Genomic DNA, 15,821 nt, shown 5'->3' with positions numbered 1-15,821 from the left:
GGTTCTCATTTCGACTGTATGTTTTTTTGTATGTATGTTACGCGATAACTCCGACATTTGTGAACCGATTTCGATGAATCTTTTTTGTTGGAAAGAGAGTACCTCAGTAGTGGTCCCATTTCAATTTGAAGAAAATATTCCACCTCTTAGCGTGGCAAACTAGGGAATAAACGACTTATAAGGACGGTTTTTTTTTATAATACTACTTTTTTATGAAGAATAGTGACAGACATAACATTAATACGAGGAATAAAAATAAACTAGTGTTCTTAACAGTCGTCTTCACAAAGTCACAAATTCATTTAAGGGGCAATGTACCCGCTTCTGAAATAAGATTTCGGTTGATATTTAAAATTTTCAATTCACTGGATTTAATACTATAGTGAAACAAAACTTTATAAGCACTAAAGTTTATTATAGCTTCTGCGTATTTGCATGGCAAGAATCTGTGATACTGACCTGTTGTTCTCGTGCAGGTATTCTCCATGTTTGAAATAAATATTGCAAATGATAAATGTGTATTTGCCAAGAGCAACCCATATAGTTTCTTGCTTATTCTTTTCAGGGGAATTTACCTTGCGTGTGAGTAGTAAAGCTAAATCAATATAACGATTTCAAATGTAATTTGCTATTTTTTTTTACTTTCACTTTAACTATCTTTTATTTTCGATTAATTCAATCAATCGTCCAAATATCTATCAGTAAAAGTTCCTAGACTTTTTAATACAGCTAAAATCTAAAGTTTACAAGGCTATAAGTTTGAAATCGGTTTCGACACGATCCATCAAAAGTTCGTCGGCATCAACAAAGAACAAGTGGCGACAGAAGTAATAAATTTCTAACTGTTCGAGTTTATAACGAAAGTAAAATAGGCATGAAACTTACACACTCGCATATTTTCTAAAGTGTTGTGGATGATAAAATAGCAGAGTTGCACCTGAGACGCGACAAACTCTTCAAGAGTTGGGGATCGCATAGCGTGGGGCTTTTAGACGCCAATTTCACCTTGTTTGAATGATCTTGTGAACAAGGTATTACCTGTCAAGGTTTCCGACATCCAACACTTAAGTGTTCTGTTAGAATGTTGCGAAAATTGTTTATTACGGGGAAAATTCGTAATATAACACTCTTTAGTTGAAGTACTCTAAACTTGACAAATAGATAGTCTAGTGCCAATTTTACAACAAAATATTTACTTAAAATTATCTACTATGGTTTATTATTCATTGACAAGTAAATGTTGTTATTAGTCTTTAATAAACATTCTTTTTTGTTAAAACTAATCCATCTAAAGCGAGTTATCATTGTTTACAGATTCATTCCAAGCCCTTATCCAGTACCCAGACACTGTGTCGGCACAGACGGCGAAAACGGTAAGTACCTACTCTTGTTAAAACTTTTGTTTTTATTTAGCCATTTGTAAAGGAAAGCCATAAAAAAGTTTCTGTTGCCGCACGTTTCCTTCACTTTAGTGCTCCGAACTATGTGGAAAATGAACTAGCTCGGACCTACTGGCGACTCCGTTTTCCTATCTTTAACGGAGTCTAGCGAAACCGTTCGTGAAACTTATTGTGAATGATTTTTTTTTTTACAAGTGACGTTTAAAGTTCCTTCCTTCCTTATTAGCGGAGCAAGGTAGATAAGTGTACATTGCGGACATTTAATAACAATGACTACGCAACAACACGGCGACTCGGGCCATAGTCCGTAGTAGTCCGCCAGTCCACAGCCTCGGCATATTGTCACAGCTCGACTCGTCGAGTGGGACATCATTTTTCTCAGTCCAACTTTTCCCATTCGCTATTCATTTGCGTTAGAAGTTGGGCGTTGTGCAGCGACTGTTTTAACTTTATTTCTGATGCAGCGTTCAGGGCAAATTAAATTTCGTTTTGCGGCTTCCGCAAACTCGCTTTACGAGTATAATTATTGAGTTTTTCATTGTTTTTATTTTCGTCGCCAGCCGTGTTATGAATCGCGACGGATAACTTTGTTTCGTGCCGATGGGAATCTGATTTCATTTGTTGATTTTGCTTTTACGCCTATAAATTCGAACATTACCGTTATATTGGTTGTTTTGTTGAATAACCTTATTATGTCCGAGAACTCAACTTTTGTACAAGGGTTAATATTCCAAGTTGTTCCGATTTAATACCTCTGTCATAGTTTACGATTCGTTAATGAATTCTACAATAGCGAGTCGACTATTTGCACTAATTAGTTGCTCTTTACGTCCAATGCCTGTGAGCTTCGTGTGGTTGGTGCAAATGATGGACTTTTAGTGTATTTCCAAGCCGTCAGCTTGAGACAGACGTTATACTGGAAATTGTTACTAGCGTCTTCTAACTTTGTAGATTAGTGCTAAATTTCGTGTAAATTAGGAATACCGCTCAGGCTTTGACTTGGGCGGCAAGTTAATACCCGCAAGCGGAAAAGCCGACTGAAATTGAGATATCACCGACACAGAGCGCAGCGTCGAGTGGTGAAATCTTAGCATCGCTAAGCCCCGTCAACTCACGGCCGTGATTGGAGTTGGATAGGATGCGCTTGTGGGCTGTCCCGTTGCAGTTAGTACAGAATTCATCCAGTGAAACCTTATACCTTACTGCAGAATTTAATACCGGAACACAAACTAGTAAGAGCACTATAGTCCATTTGTTTAGATACTTAACTAACTGTAAACAATATTTGATACATCATTTTATTGAAACATATATTTTCCTAATCAGTATCTATAAAAACAGGCATGCAATTTCATATCTAAGTATTTGTATTTTGTATTTGAAGGTAAGTAAAAATAATTTTATAAATGTATATTTCATTAAATAGACATCTCAAGATTGTTTACATTTAGTTAAGTACCTAAACAAATGGACTATAACGACTAATTTATTTTGATGTGCCGGTAATGTTTGCAATTAAGAGTAGACTTTGCACTAGTTGTTAATATTAATAGTATAATAGTAGAATATTAATAGTTTAAACACTGATATTATGCATTGATATTATTTTTTTTTACAACATCTGTTTACTTGTGTTCATAAATTGTCCAAGTTATTATACCAAGACAGATTGAAAACTCTACAAGCTGTTTCACAAACATTTTTAAACCATTTTCTTTTATCTTCCGGGTGAAGCAAGTAACCACAAAGTAGTAAATTCAGTTGACAGTATAAGATGTCGCAAATTAGTGTCCTCGTGAGTGTCGTGACATTGTTGCCCATTCTGTAGTACGCGTCAACCATTAAACCCCCGAATTTGGCGAACAACGTAACAATCAGTGGTTATGTGCAATGATGTGCAGTATACAGTTTAGGGACATTTCGTACACTAGCTATAGGTACATGGTTATACGGACTGGTTTGAATTTTACAACCCGGCTATTTCACATCCAGTTTAAGTATCCTATCTGCTATCTCAATTGTCGACAAATTATGTTTAAAATGGATTTATTAACCTACTGCTGAAATTCATCTGCATACATTTGTCAAGGAATCATGTATTAAAATAACATTGAACTCGTTCGCAACAGAACGTAACAAGGAGAACTATTAATCAACGTAGTTGCTGGATCATCTGCTCTAACAATTTTGTTACAACTAATGATGCGACACTTCAAACCTGACCTTGAGCTAATAGCCATTTTCATCAAAAGCAACTGAGAACGTAATGTGCAATGCCAATAAAACAGTATATTATCCAGCAGGTAAACTATTGATGGAGCAATAACAAGGCATTAGGCGTCTCTGTAGTCGTAGAGACGGTAATAAGTCTGTACTCGTTAACGGATCTAACATCGTAACTACGCTCCTCTGAACTCAACTAACGAGCATACAATGTCGACACACTACTGTTTTTATTACACTCCTTGTTTATTAGATGGATTTTGTAGGAAGCGAGTTTTGTGCTTTCGTCGACATGTAGTTTAGGACTGTTTTTTATTTACGGAGATGGTGGTTTGTTGAAAAAGTACGTCAAGAAGCTCAAATTCAGACTATATTGCTATAATTTGGCCTTTTTATGTATACATATGTATACATAAAAAGGCCAAATCATATATCACCGGGTCCTTTGAACTCGCACTACAGTCAATTGTGTAAGACTTCACATTCTCAAGTGGGTCGACGGTAGAGTTTTCTCGAAATGAAATTAAAACGTCCCGGTAAGTGGTAGTCAGGAATGAGTACAAAGTGAAGTGAACCCGAATAGTGCTCCAGCTACAAAGGGTACAGTCGGATGTTAGGAGCACTGAAATCCCCCGATCCCGGTCCTGTATGGTCCTTGACATAAATCTCTAACCTCGCCATCAAATCTTTTCACCAGGGATCTTATGCGCGCAGACATGAATGTACGCCCTTAATGCGCTCAATTCTGGTCTATACATAACGGTACATAGCGATGTACTGCACTTTAATCAAGTCAGTGCAAGTCAACGTGATTTACTATTATGAAAACATATTTATCAATCAGGAAAATAAAAACAGACCGTTCCCATATTCTATTGATAAAAAATACCTTATTACTGAACAAAGAACAATGATTAAGTATGTGACGAAATCGCTCTAAAAACTCTCTCTCTCGTTATGTGCAAGTTATCTTCTTTATCCTTCAATTCCGGTTTTTATTCTCACTCCTTCACTGTTCATAACGGTCAGACTTTGGAACGCACTACCCATTATTGTTCGCGATAGTAAATCCTTAGCTATTTTTAAAATGAGAGTTAAGGAGGACTATTTATCTACTGTTCCATTCATTTTATAGGTATTATTTTATGAAATATGTAAGTGTTTATGTAGCTTATAATAATTTAATGTTATTAGTGTTTTTCTTTTTGTATTACGTAACTTTTGTTTTGTTGTGCACTCGGTATATATATAATCATTGTGTCGTACTTAGGTTTGCAGGAAGAAATTTTTTTAATAAAAATAAAACTAAATGATATTATTTTGTAAATTGTTTTTGTCGATTATCATCAGGTATTAAATTTTGGACTCCCGCAATAATGAGGTTAATCTTCCAGATCAATTTCTTAACTTAATCAAGCAACAATATCCGACGTATATATCCTATAGTTGCACGAGCAATTAGCGGATATACGTTGTGATAATCAGAGCCGCTCCATCAATAAGTTATGATGGATGGGGATGACTCCTCTTCGCCGGCCCATCCATAACATACAGCTTACAACAACCTCTCCGTATTATTTATTCTAGGTGTATGTGAGAACGTTAATTTAGCAAATTAATTTGCGATTGGAAAAAGAATTTTTCCATACTTAACTTGTACAACATTGGAACGATCTTGAATGTAACACATTTGTTATTAAACTCAAATTCAAAATAATCTTTATCGCAATGGGCAAGCTACAGTTGAATCGTCACATTGATTAAAGTGTACTACTCATTCGTAAAGCAGATTCCTATGCGGAGATTGAATAAGAAACTAGGGGTTGCTCTATGTAAATAAACATTTGTGCACATTCATCATTTACAATATTTCGCGCATGCAACTAAATGCTGTCGTAACTCAAAATTGAGAACACAAGATTTGAAAATTAAAAAGAAATACTGAATGAAACCAGTATACGTATTATTATTTATAAATGGATAATTAAGTAGTAGTATGTGTAATAAAAATGTTCACATTATTCGCAATAAAGTCCATTCAGTAGTTTTTTAATTTTCAAGTTTTGTTTTTAATTTCCACAATTTTGAGTTACTGCAGTATTATTGAAATAATACTGCAAATACTGCCAATATCTGCAAATATGCAGAGTAGCAGAGTTAGAAATCCGAGAAATAATAAACAAAACACAAAAATTTCACACGAGGCCGTCATTAAGTAAACTTCTTCTGATTAATAACTTTAATTTACCATATTTTGTCAGCAGTAATATTTTCAATCAGAAAAGAAGAGATCCTTAGAACGAAAGTCACCGACATTGCTCGAAGGATTAGCAAGTTCACATAGTAGACATACATATATAATAGACATAGCTCGTAGAACTGACAGCCGTTGAGGCAGAAAGGTTCTTGAATGGAGACCACGAACCGAAAGGCGTTCAGTGGGACGGCCCCTACTAGATGGACCCAGGACCAGGTCATCCGACCTGGTAAGGGCGGGGGGTAACCGATGTATGCACGTCGCGTCCGATCGGCTGATCTGGAAATCTTTGGGGGAGGCCTATGTTCAGCAGTGGACGTCTTCCGGCTGATATGATGATGAAGATGATGACGAACATTTTCACTTGTCTTGCCATTCATCAATTTGATCAATTACCAACAGTCGCAAGTTCATATATTGACGTGCCTTTTCATTATTTAAGTTAATCGATAAGATCTTCTATTACAAAAAGATATTATATTATAAGCTCATTTTATTGGAAGGACAATAAATTTAATATTTGAAGCCGATCAACTTTTTTTAAACATGTAAAATAAAGGAGTTAACTATTTTATTATACTATTTTTTTACTATATTAATTAATATTACGACTACTTGTTATCAACAAATATTTGAACAAAAATTATGTTATTTAGAATCGATTAATTGAATGGAATACGCGTATTTATGCGTATTCTGTTCAATCAATCGATTTAGGCGAATGGAAGGAGGTTTCCATCACTAAATAGTTCTTGTGACGTCATAGTGGGTACAAAAAATGTGGCACGCTTGGTTTTCATACAAATTGCTGTACTTGCGGCGTCTATCTAGATATGTCTGTGGTATCATGTGTCAAAGATCAAGACAACCTGCAAAAGCTTAACTCAGAACCTTTAGTGTAAAACTTTTGTTCCACTAGTTCCACTATAGCTTTAAAATTCGTAAATGGCAAATTAATTAAGAATTAGCAAAATTAAAATAAGCATATTGTACATTGCCCCTTAAATGAATTTGTGACTTTGTGAAGACAACTCGCAAGAAAACCCAGTTTATTTTTATTCCTCGTATTATTGTTTGTTCATAAAATAATATTCTTTTTGTATAAATAAAATTTTCAAAAATGCACTGTAACAATATTTAATTTCTTTAAACTTCTCTCTCACAGACACGTTGGGGCCCAGATTGTAAGTTGTCCTAGTCGCACGTTTTTGCAGGACAAATATTCTATTAATATCGGCAACATTACCATAAAGCAAAATGCGGTATGTTATTAAACTGTGAACGCTAAAGTAAATCAATGTAGCAGTTTTTACGTCTAAAAGTTTTCCTTTATTTTTAATCGCATACACTGCAGAGCTAATTAATGATTACCTTCTTGTTGCATGTTATTAAAAGCGAGACCCCGGAAGAAAAGCGGGAAAAGCTGTTCAGCTAGATCAAATGGTTTAGGTATTTACTATTAAATAACAATTTTGCAAAAAAATCACGATACACTCAAGGATATTGTCTAGCAAATGTGCTATTTCGTTACACGATAGGATGTACTTAACATGGTCGTATAAAAATCCCGAAAATAGTCTAAAATAAAAGCCTACAACGGCTTATTTACTTAAGAATGAAATATTTTTTATTTTTTTTAAGTGTCGGGACGAACAAGTCATGCGCCTGATGGTAAGCTACACGCCTGTCCATAACAGTTGCAGTGCCATTCAGAGCTTTAAATCGAGCAGAGAGAATAAATTCACATTTATCCGTCGTGACCATCGTTGGATCTGTGACAAGTTTTCTCCGCCTGTTCTTATCTTATTCATACTAATTTTAAGCGCGCGGATTGCGAGGAGCGCCACGGAAAATCTAGGTTCAGAATCAAATATCTCGCCTTTACTCAAGTTTAATCCTTTTCCATACGCATTACAAATAATCTTCTTGAAATAGAAACTAATTAACAAATAATACAAGTATGACGGGTCGTTAACGAGCAACACCACTTCAATATCAATAACACAACTCCTTGTACTCACTAAGTAACAAAGTACGTTCAAAGTAAACGTGAAAAATACAAGATTATTCCCTGTCTCCCGAGGTTCAATAAGGCGAAATCCGAGATAGCGTTTATGGACTAAAGGTGGAGGTTGTGTTTACACTTTAAAATTGCACTTTGCATCGCACTCCCGCACCCGTGTCAACTGACTGTTCAAACAATGTCAGTCAAAAATGTGATAGTTTTGCCTTGAGCCGTCACTGTGTTCATTCCGCTTTTTAATAGCAATGTGAACACTGCAGTTTTAGGCTTGAAAATTATGGCTTTAAGTATAAAAATATATACAGAGTGTCTCGTGTATCTGCACACGCATATATTAGTGAGTTCTAAATTATATCTGTTGTAAAAATACAGTGAGTACGAAAAAGTAAGTGTCCCTCTCATATTTATTAAATTGCAATGAGTACCTGAACAAAACGAAGCACTGCACATCAAAGTTGCTAGTTTAACAACAACAAACATTCATTAACCCCTAGAGACGGTGAAATCCTCATCTAAATTTAAAGGTATCAAACAAGATTCGCCTCTAGGCGAGGTCCAAGTTCCCTTTAAAATTGCACGTACCATCGCCCTCTACTGCTTAGAACCCCACAGACTATGTCAACAACGCCGGGGCTGCACTTGCATCACCTAGTTACGTGTCAAACATTGTTTAGCAGTTGTTTTGTTATTGTTGCGGCAGGTTTGCTCGCTGTAATCACAAGGCACAACCAAGGTTTTCGGATGCAGATATACAGGTTGTTGTTACTATGAATTTTTGTATTCTTTTGTGCGGAAACTTGCGTTTATTGGAATTAAATAATCAGTGTTTACGTTAACGAAGTATGCCGTTTTATATCTAAAAGTTGTCTAAATACAAGGATCCCGCGAACACTTCTACTATTTTATAAACACGGTCATACCGTCCATCAGTGAGACGCAGATAAGCTACACGGCTTCCCTTTTATTTTCACCTTTCCGAAATGCGACTTATGAAAAGACTTTTTCTTCATTTCTTGCATAATTTATGTGAAAAGCAATATCTTTAGTAGGCGGAAAATATTCTGAAATATTACTACGATACGGAGACATAAAACATTGCCATTGTTTTACAGGAACAATAAATTGTTTATGACAATAGCAATTCAAGGCGTGATGTAATAAGTGTTCATTATTCAGTCGAGAGTTCAAATGTCAGAGAACTTTTTGGGGTAACATGATACTTCTCTTGTGGACTAACGTAATGAATTAAAATCAACCTAACTTTAGCGTTCCTATCAAACACGTTATCCCAAACGTCGAAGATAGTTGCGATAGACGCAATGGATGCCTATCACGGATGCTTTATCAAGCTTGCTGTCGTAATACCACTGAGTAACTCAATTAGGTTACAGGTGTGGTTTTTGAACGATCGTCGACTCGGTTTCGGTCGTCACTATCTGTCACCCACAATTAGGGTAACCTCGAGTATTAATTACATTGTCTAATGGAGCAAGCGTCGTTTGCTCGGTGACGCGCCAGAATGTGTACACACCCTAATTGTGATAGGTAGTGAAAGTGCCCCAATTTATAGTTGAATGTTTTTGTTTCTAAAACTTTCGTTCGTTTATGTCTGTTCTTGTTCAAAGTTTACAATGTTCAAGTTGAAAACCAAAGTTGGAATAAACTAATTCATATATTTGGAGTAGCAACTTTTATAATACACTCGGCTACATATTAAGCTATAGAAACTGTCACTGCGAATTTGAACGCTATATTGACTTTAGGTAACCGACGTAAATTAAAATTCGCTTTCGCAAATAATTTTCACAGATTATAATATATTTATAGGTGTAGTCTACCGTACATTCTAAATAAGATTCCATTAGGTGCCTGCTGATAAAAAATACTGGCGATTTATCATGTCGCATGAAATGTTCATTTGCACAAAAAGCCAATGGAATAAGTGCTGTTTTTACCAATTTGTTTTTTTTTCAATAATAGCTAAAAGCAGTTCTCTGAGTAGTGTTTGTTTTGAGTGCAGCGAGTGGCCAGGCTATCGGATAAGTGATCTTTTATCCGTGACTAATGGAACACCCCACCTCTCTCCTCTGCAACAAAGCTGCAGGTCGTCACCGATCAATTAAACAATTGATAGAAATGTTCGTACTCCGAAAACAAAGTAAGACCAGCTAGACCATTAAGACTTGAGTGAACTGTAATAAATGATTTTATTTTGCCCACCCCCTAGAAAGTAGAAAAAACACTGAAAACAGCCAAAACATTTTTTACATTTATTTACTTTAAAAGGCCAGAAATAAAGAGTAAACAATACAAGATTTCATTACATATAATAGTCATTGGTATACGGAAACTGTATTACGAAATTATTCTAGAACGTATTCTCTTCACATGCGCTCCTAATAAAAAGATCGCGGCTCACGGCAGCGGTGAATACAAAAACTCACTCTGTCTCTGAAATGTTTTCATTTACAATATCTCCGTCTCGTCATGTACTCACACAACCCGAATGCATTTTGGCGTCGCCATAATCCTTGCACCCACAACCGAAGCACTCGAATGCACCTCTTATAAATATTAAACGCGGTGAGCGGGACCTCTAACAAAAACGTTTATTTGGCCTCCGTGGAAAAACCACCAGAATTAGCAGCGGGGGGTGGATTAAGGCGGACCGCACTTAATCCTTCACTAAGAAGGCTTTGCTTAAACGAGTTCTAACGAGCTAAAGATAAAACAATTACCGGGGACGTGATTAAGAGATACGGAGGACACTTGTTACGTCTTACGCTGTTGCCCGACAGTCTGCTCTCGGGATCTGCTTGCTCAACTCAGTGATTTTTGGTGTTGACGCTCTACAAATAAGCGGCTATTTGTTCATATTCCGAAATAAACGGCTAACGTCCATTCAGAAACCATTTTTCTACTTACTAGGCTGCTGCTAGAAAGTTTCGATGTGATGATGATAACTAACTAATCACTTCAAACGAAACGACGAGACGTCAACTGTGATAGAGACCGGCTCTATCAATAAATGAGAAAACTGATTTTAATATTTTATCAAAGGTTTTTATTAAAATATATATAACGTGAAAAAATGTAAATAATCAACATGGCATGAAGATAGTTCTACGAGACGACAAAATAAATTTGAAAAACTATCAAGGTCACACCGGCCAGTGTGTAAAAGATTGTACATCCGTGGTTTGACACTCCTCCTCAATTATTTACACCTGGCTTTCCTTACGCTATCAATAAAACCTTGTCAGTCATATACACCCAGTTCTCTACGGCAAAACTCATACTTGCCCTTTGACACTGCTTTCGTTAAAGCGTCAGCTACCATGGACTTAGTTTCTAAATACTTGAGGTTTATAGTATCGTTTTCTAATGCTTCTCTAATAAAATGATATCGAATATCAACAGGTTTTGTCTGCTGATGTTGCACCGAGTTAGGGCTATTGCTGTAGCAGATTGACTATCTGTATGTATCGTGATAGGCAACTCCTCCTTTCCCGTGATTTTATTCGTGTTTTAGAACTTTCGAAACCACCGCCTTTGTAACAAAACTTATTCAAAAGTATTCATACGAGTAAATTCGAACTTTTTCATTAGTCACGTCTCCAGATCAATGAATCCCAAAGAAATCTTTTCAGGGGCATTGACAATCCGATTTTCATATTACGCAGTAAAAGATCTCAACATCAAATCGGGCGTGGCGTTTGTCGTTTTATCACCTTGTCACTCCTCCTAATATTTTTTTACCTCAATTACGATTCCCTCCGCGAAGGCAAATAACCGTTTCAGAAGATTAAAATGAAATTCCCGCGAATATTGATACTGAGAGGGAGGGTGCCGCATTCCTTATAAATACTGTTGGGTAGTAAGAATTTAACGGCGGTAGTTTCAATTCGCTATTGTTCGGTCATGCAGGCTGCACAGCAATAACGGTAAATAGTTAGTGGTGCTTTCGACAGTTTTATGCTAAATTGTAATATGTTAATAGTTTCTCTTTTTTTCTCTCTCTTGGTTTTTCTGTATAATATTTTTGTATCTCTAATCTACTTTCTGTATTCCGTCTGATGACTTTGATATCAAAATAAATAGTTACATTTGACTTCATAATTCTACTTTTTATTACCAACTCAATTTCCAGAATAACGGTAGACTTTTCAAAGAGCCTTTAAAAGAACTTTGGTATAAAAAGTAAAGAAATTAATCTACAATTCAAAATCTGTGTTATCCTCTTACGCTTTTATCCGTTTCGTTCATTTGGAAGCATTATCTTTCAACGATACAATAAATATTACAAGGGATTCCGTCTTATCGTTTCTTTGTTTAACTGTTAATTAAATCAAAATATTGAATGAATAATCACTTGAACCGAAAAAAGTTGTTAAGAATTATCCAACATAGTAGGTGCAAGGGAAGGCTCTTACATCGTTCGCTGTACACGTCCTAATACACCCTATTTGACTTTTAAAATTTTGTTTTAACGATACCAATGCATTAAGGAAATATAAATTAGAATTGTAAATTAATTACTCGTTACGTTCGCGCACATTCGGCATCCGCGAAATCGAATTCATCTTGCGAGAGCCTACAAAACTAATTATGTATCGAACCGATCTTCTTCCACACTTTCTTATATGCCTCTCGCATTTCCATATAAGTTGAGCTTTAAACGAACCAATCTATTCACGTCTACACATCAGGGGGTCGCATTTGCATATAGAACAGAAATTTATTAAATCTACAGCCAATATCCAGCGTTCCGACATCGAACTCTTGCATCCTCTCGATATTTTTATCGGATTGTAAAAGAGGTATCCCAACGTTACTTACAAATTGGAACTGCTTGATTTATTTCCGACAATTTACTGTTTGCGTGAATTCAGTTGTTATAAGAAATAAAGAAGCTTACCTTTTCTAAAGAGGTTCTTCCACTTTTTAAAAACCCAAAACGTTTCAGCTAATGGGCTCCGGCCTCCATCTTAAAGATGTCACAATTTATTTGACAGATGACGGCTTACAAAGAAAACTCTAATTCACTCTCGGTATTATGTAATTTATGGTCTTAATTTTTAATTCCTTTGTTCTATTAGAATATTCTCTAGGGTTTTAATTTTATCATAAATTGTAAAGCCGTTTATTTAGATCTATACCTACTTATTACTTATTCTAATTTACTTCGTCCTGAACAAATTTCGACAAATCTTTTAATACGATTCCGTAAGCCCTTTGATTCTTTGAAAATACTTTCATTATTCGTGAAAACAGTGTTGTTAATTGGTTGAATTAATAATTTCGATTAAGAGAGTTGGCCGCCGGCGAAGTTGACGGTCCTAATGAAACGGCTTCGTAGGAAGCGCCCGCAGTACGAAAGTTAAACCGTTTGAATAACTATGACGAGGTTTGTCGCCTTTGTGTTACTCTCAGGACATTATTATATATTTAACGGTGTAAAAAATTCTATTTTAATCATTCTGTATGGCGTCCTTACACGACCAATCAACTCCTGGACCACAATTTTCAAATATAATTAGATACATTTTAATGGAAGAAGAGGCATCGCTTTCATACCTTTATTCCCGTTTTTAAATATAAGAAAATGTGTTACATCGCGCTTTCATTATAAAAATAACGTGTACGCTGCGGCAGGCCAAGAGCATAAAGCGCGCAGGAATGGGTTGAGTGGTGTTGCATTTTAATTAATTCTCTTTTCTATCGCGATGCGGTGTTATCAGCCGCCCGCAGGCGTCGCGGGCAAACAAATAGCTGTTGCGCACCAGAACGTTAACCGTTTTGACACGCCTATACTGATTTTTCTTCGTCGTTAATGCATATATAGACTCTAACGAACTCTTAGGGTTGTATTCCAGAACTCTACTCAATGCTCAAGTCAAGACTTGAGCAAACTTGAGTATGATTTCAAGCGCTGGAAATACGACCCTAATGGCAAACTTGAGTATGATTTTCAGTGCTCAATGCAATACTCAAGTCAGAGTTTTGGAATACGACCCTTAACTAGTAGTTAATTCTGCTGAGCTCTTCTTCGTTCTCAATACCGGAAGAAAAAGAGGAAGGTTAAAACTTAAAAGTAGCCTCAAAGAGTACCAATTTAATTGATGGCTCAAAATTTTTATGCCACAAGGACAGAACTTCTATTTACTGTAGATATTTTCATCCAAATTCTAGCAATGAACTTTGTTTCGCAGGCTTTAGATGGGCAGAACATCTACAACGGGTGCTGCACGCTCCGCATCGACTATTCAAAGATGACGTGCCTCAACGTGAAGTACAACAACGACAAATCGCGGGACTACACCAACCCGACGCTGCCCTCCGGCGACGGCGAGGCGCACCAGCTGTTGACCAGTGAGTTGATGCCACTGCGGGCTCGCCTCGCCCTGGCCCTCACCTCCAGGATGAGTTAGTCCCATACTAATCCCGAGCACCTGGACGCTTCCACCGCTCCATTTCGCTCGCACACCCCGTAGTCTCTGTCGAGCGAATGAATCAACAGTAGTGTTTGTCCATTGTCTTCTCTACCTGATCCCAAATAATGGATGCTTCACACGCTCAATCTGAACTCTTTGTAGCATCTTGACATTTTATACTATATTTTTTTACTTTCGTGCACCTTATTAATAACGAATTGAAAATTTTGAAAGGTTAGATGTTTAGAATTAATTGTATGTTGGTTTAATTGATGTTATTTTGCCATTAATATGCTCTTATTTAAAATGGCCATGCTTTCGATATTTTGTTTTGCGTAGGAACGTTCATAAATGTGTATTTAAGTAGCCATTCTGCAAACGAAATAAATCTCCGACACCGAATCACACAAGAGCAGCATTTCTAAATTACATTTGCCATTTCACATTAGCTCTTTTCTTGTTTGCCATTCATAATTCAATGCTAAATATTCCCGCAGTGACTAATAACTTCTCGTAAATCCGTATTGCACCGTAGAGGATTGTACATAATATGCGGGGATCATTCGGATTCGTTACTTTTGTTGTCTAATGTGCCTGCCTTGTAAGGAAAGTTTTTATTTGTGATTTTATGATTATTGTTCGTGCATGTTCATTTCGTAGGTACTGGTAAAAAATTAACATTATTTCGAAGGAAATTTTCGTTGCTTAGAATATGTGAGATAGAAATGTCGTGCCTATGTCATTGGACATTTAGATATACGGATTTCTATGATGTGAAGACTCGTGTATTCGATTGGATCCACAAGAATCAACATTTTTTTTATCAGGTGGTGGGGTATTGGCACCACCTTTCTTGGGCCTCGGTTCAGGCCTAGCCTCACCCTACGGCGTCGGTGTTGGCGGAGTTGGGCTGCCAGCTTTCGGGGCACTTACTCTAACTCCAGCCTCTCCTGCCCTGCGAGCCCTTGCCGCACCCCCGTTGCCACTGGCCACAGTGCTCCTCGTCTCCAATCTCAACGAAGAGGTTAGTATCTCACTGCAAATAAAACATTAACTTGACTGTTTTGTCTATTGTGTGATATTGTGAACCACTCACAGAAGGTGGCGCCGTCGCCTTTTGTTTTAGACCCCGCCCGTTTGTTATGTAAAACGTTTATTGTGAATTCCTTTATATTATGTATTTTGTTGTACCTATCACCCTTATCTGATAAAAGGATAGCTTTACAAAGCAACTGTTACACAAAATCAAAAACTTATTTATTCTTCATTAGGTATAAATTTCACAGCTCAGGAAAATGAGCAACCGCAGTGTTCATATCGATAACTTTTAACGACTGAACGAGTACTTGAGTATCCATGAAATTCAATCAAAACTGTTAAAAAGGTTTCGAGTCGGTAGCTTCATGTTTATTGGCAAAGTTATTCATTACGCTAACAAAATAGCCGGTAACGTCTCCTCTAGACACCACCTTGAATTTGGGTTC

At 36.6% G+C, this 15,821-nt stretch overlaps 1 protein-coding gene across 1 annotated transcript in view; it reads left to right on the top strand.

The window, feature by feature from the left end:
* LOC113236437 (polypyrimidine tract-binding protein 1) overlaps positions 1–15,821 on the top strand; it is a 387,949-nt gene that overhangs the window by 366,581 nt on the left and 5,547 nt on the right. Inside the window, exons 7-9 of the mRNA XM_026472499.1 lie at positions 1,315–1,373; positions 14,116–14,329; positions 15,165–15,361. Of these exons, the coding sequence (XP_026328284.1) occupies positions 1,315–1,373; positions 14,116–14,329; positions 15,165–15,361 (470 nt within the window). The remainder of the gene's footprint in view (positions 1–1,314; positions 1,374–14,115; positions 14,330–15,164; positions 15,362–15,821) is intronic.

Source organism: Hyposmocoma kahamanoa, unplaced genomic scaffold, assembly GCF_003589595.1.
Source record: "Hyposmocoma kahamanoa isolate Upper Pololo Valley unplaced genomic scaffold, ASM358959v1 92, whole genome shotgun sequence".
NCBI classification, from domain to species: Eukaryota; Metazoa; Arthropoda; class Insecta; order Lepidoptera; family Cosmopterigidae; genus Hyposmocoma; species Hyposmocoma kahamanoa.
This window is presented reverse-complemented; position numbering and strand designations above follow the sequence as displayed.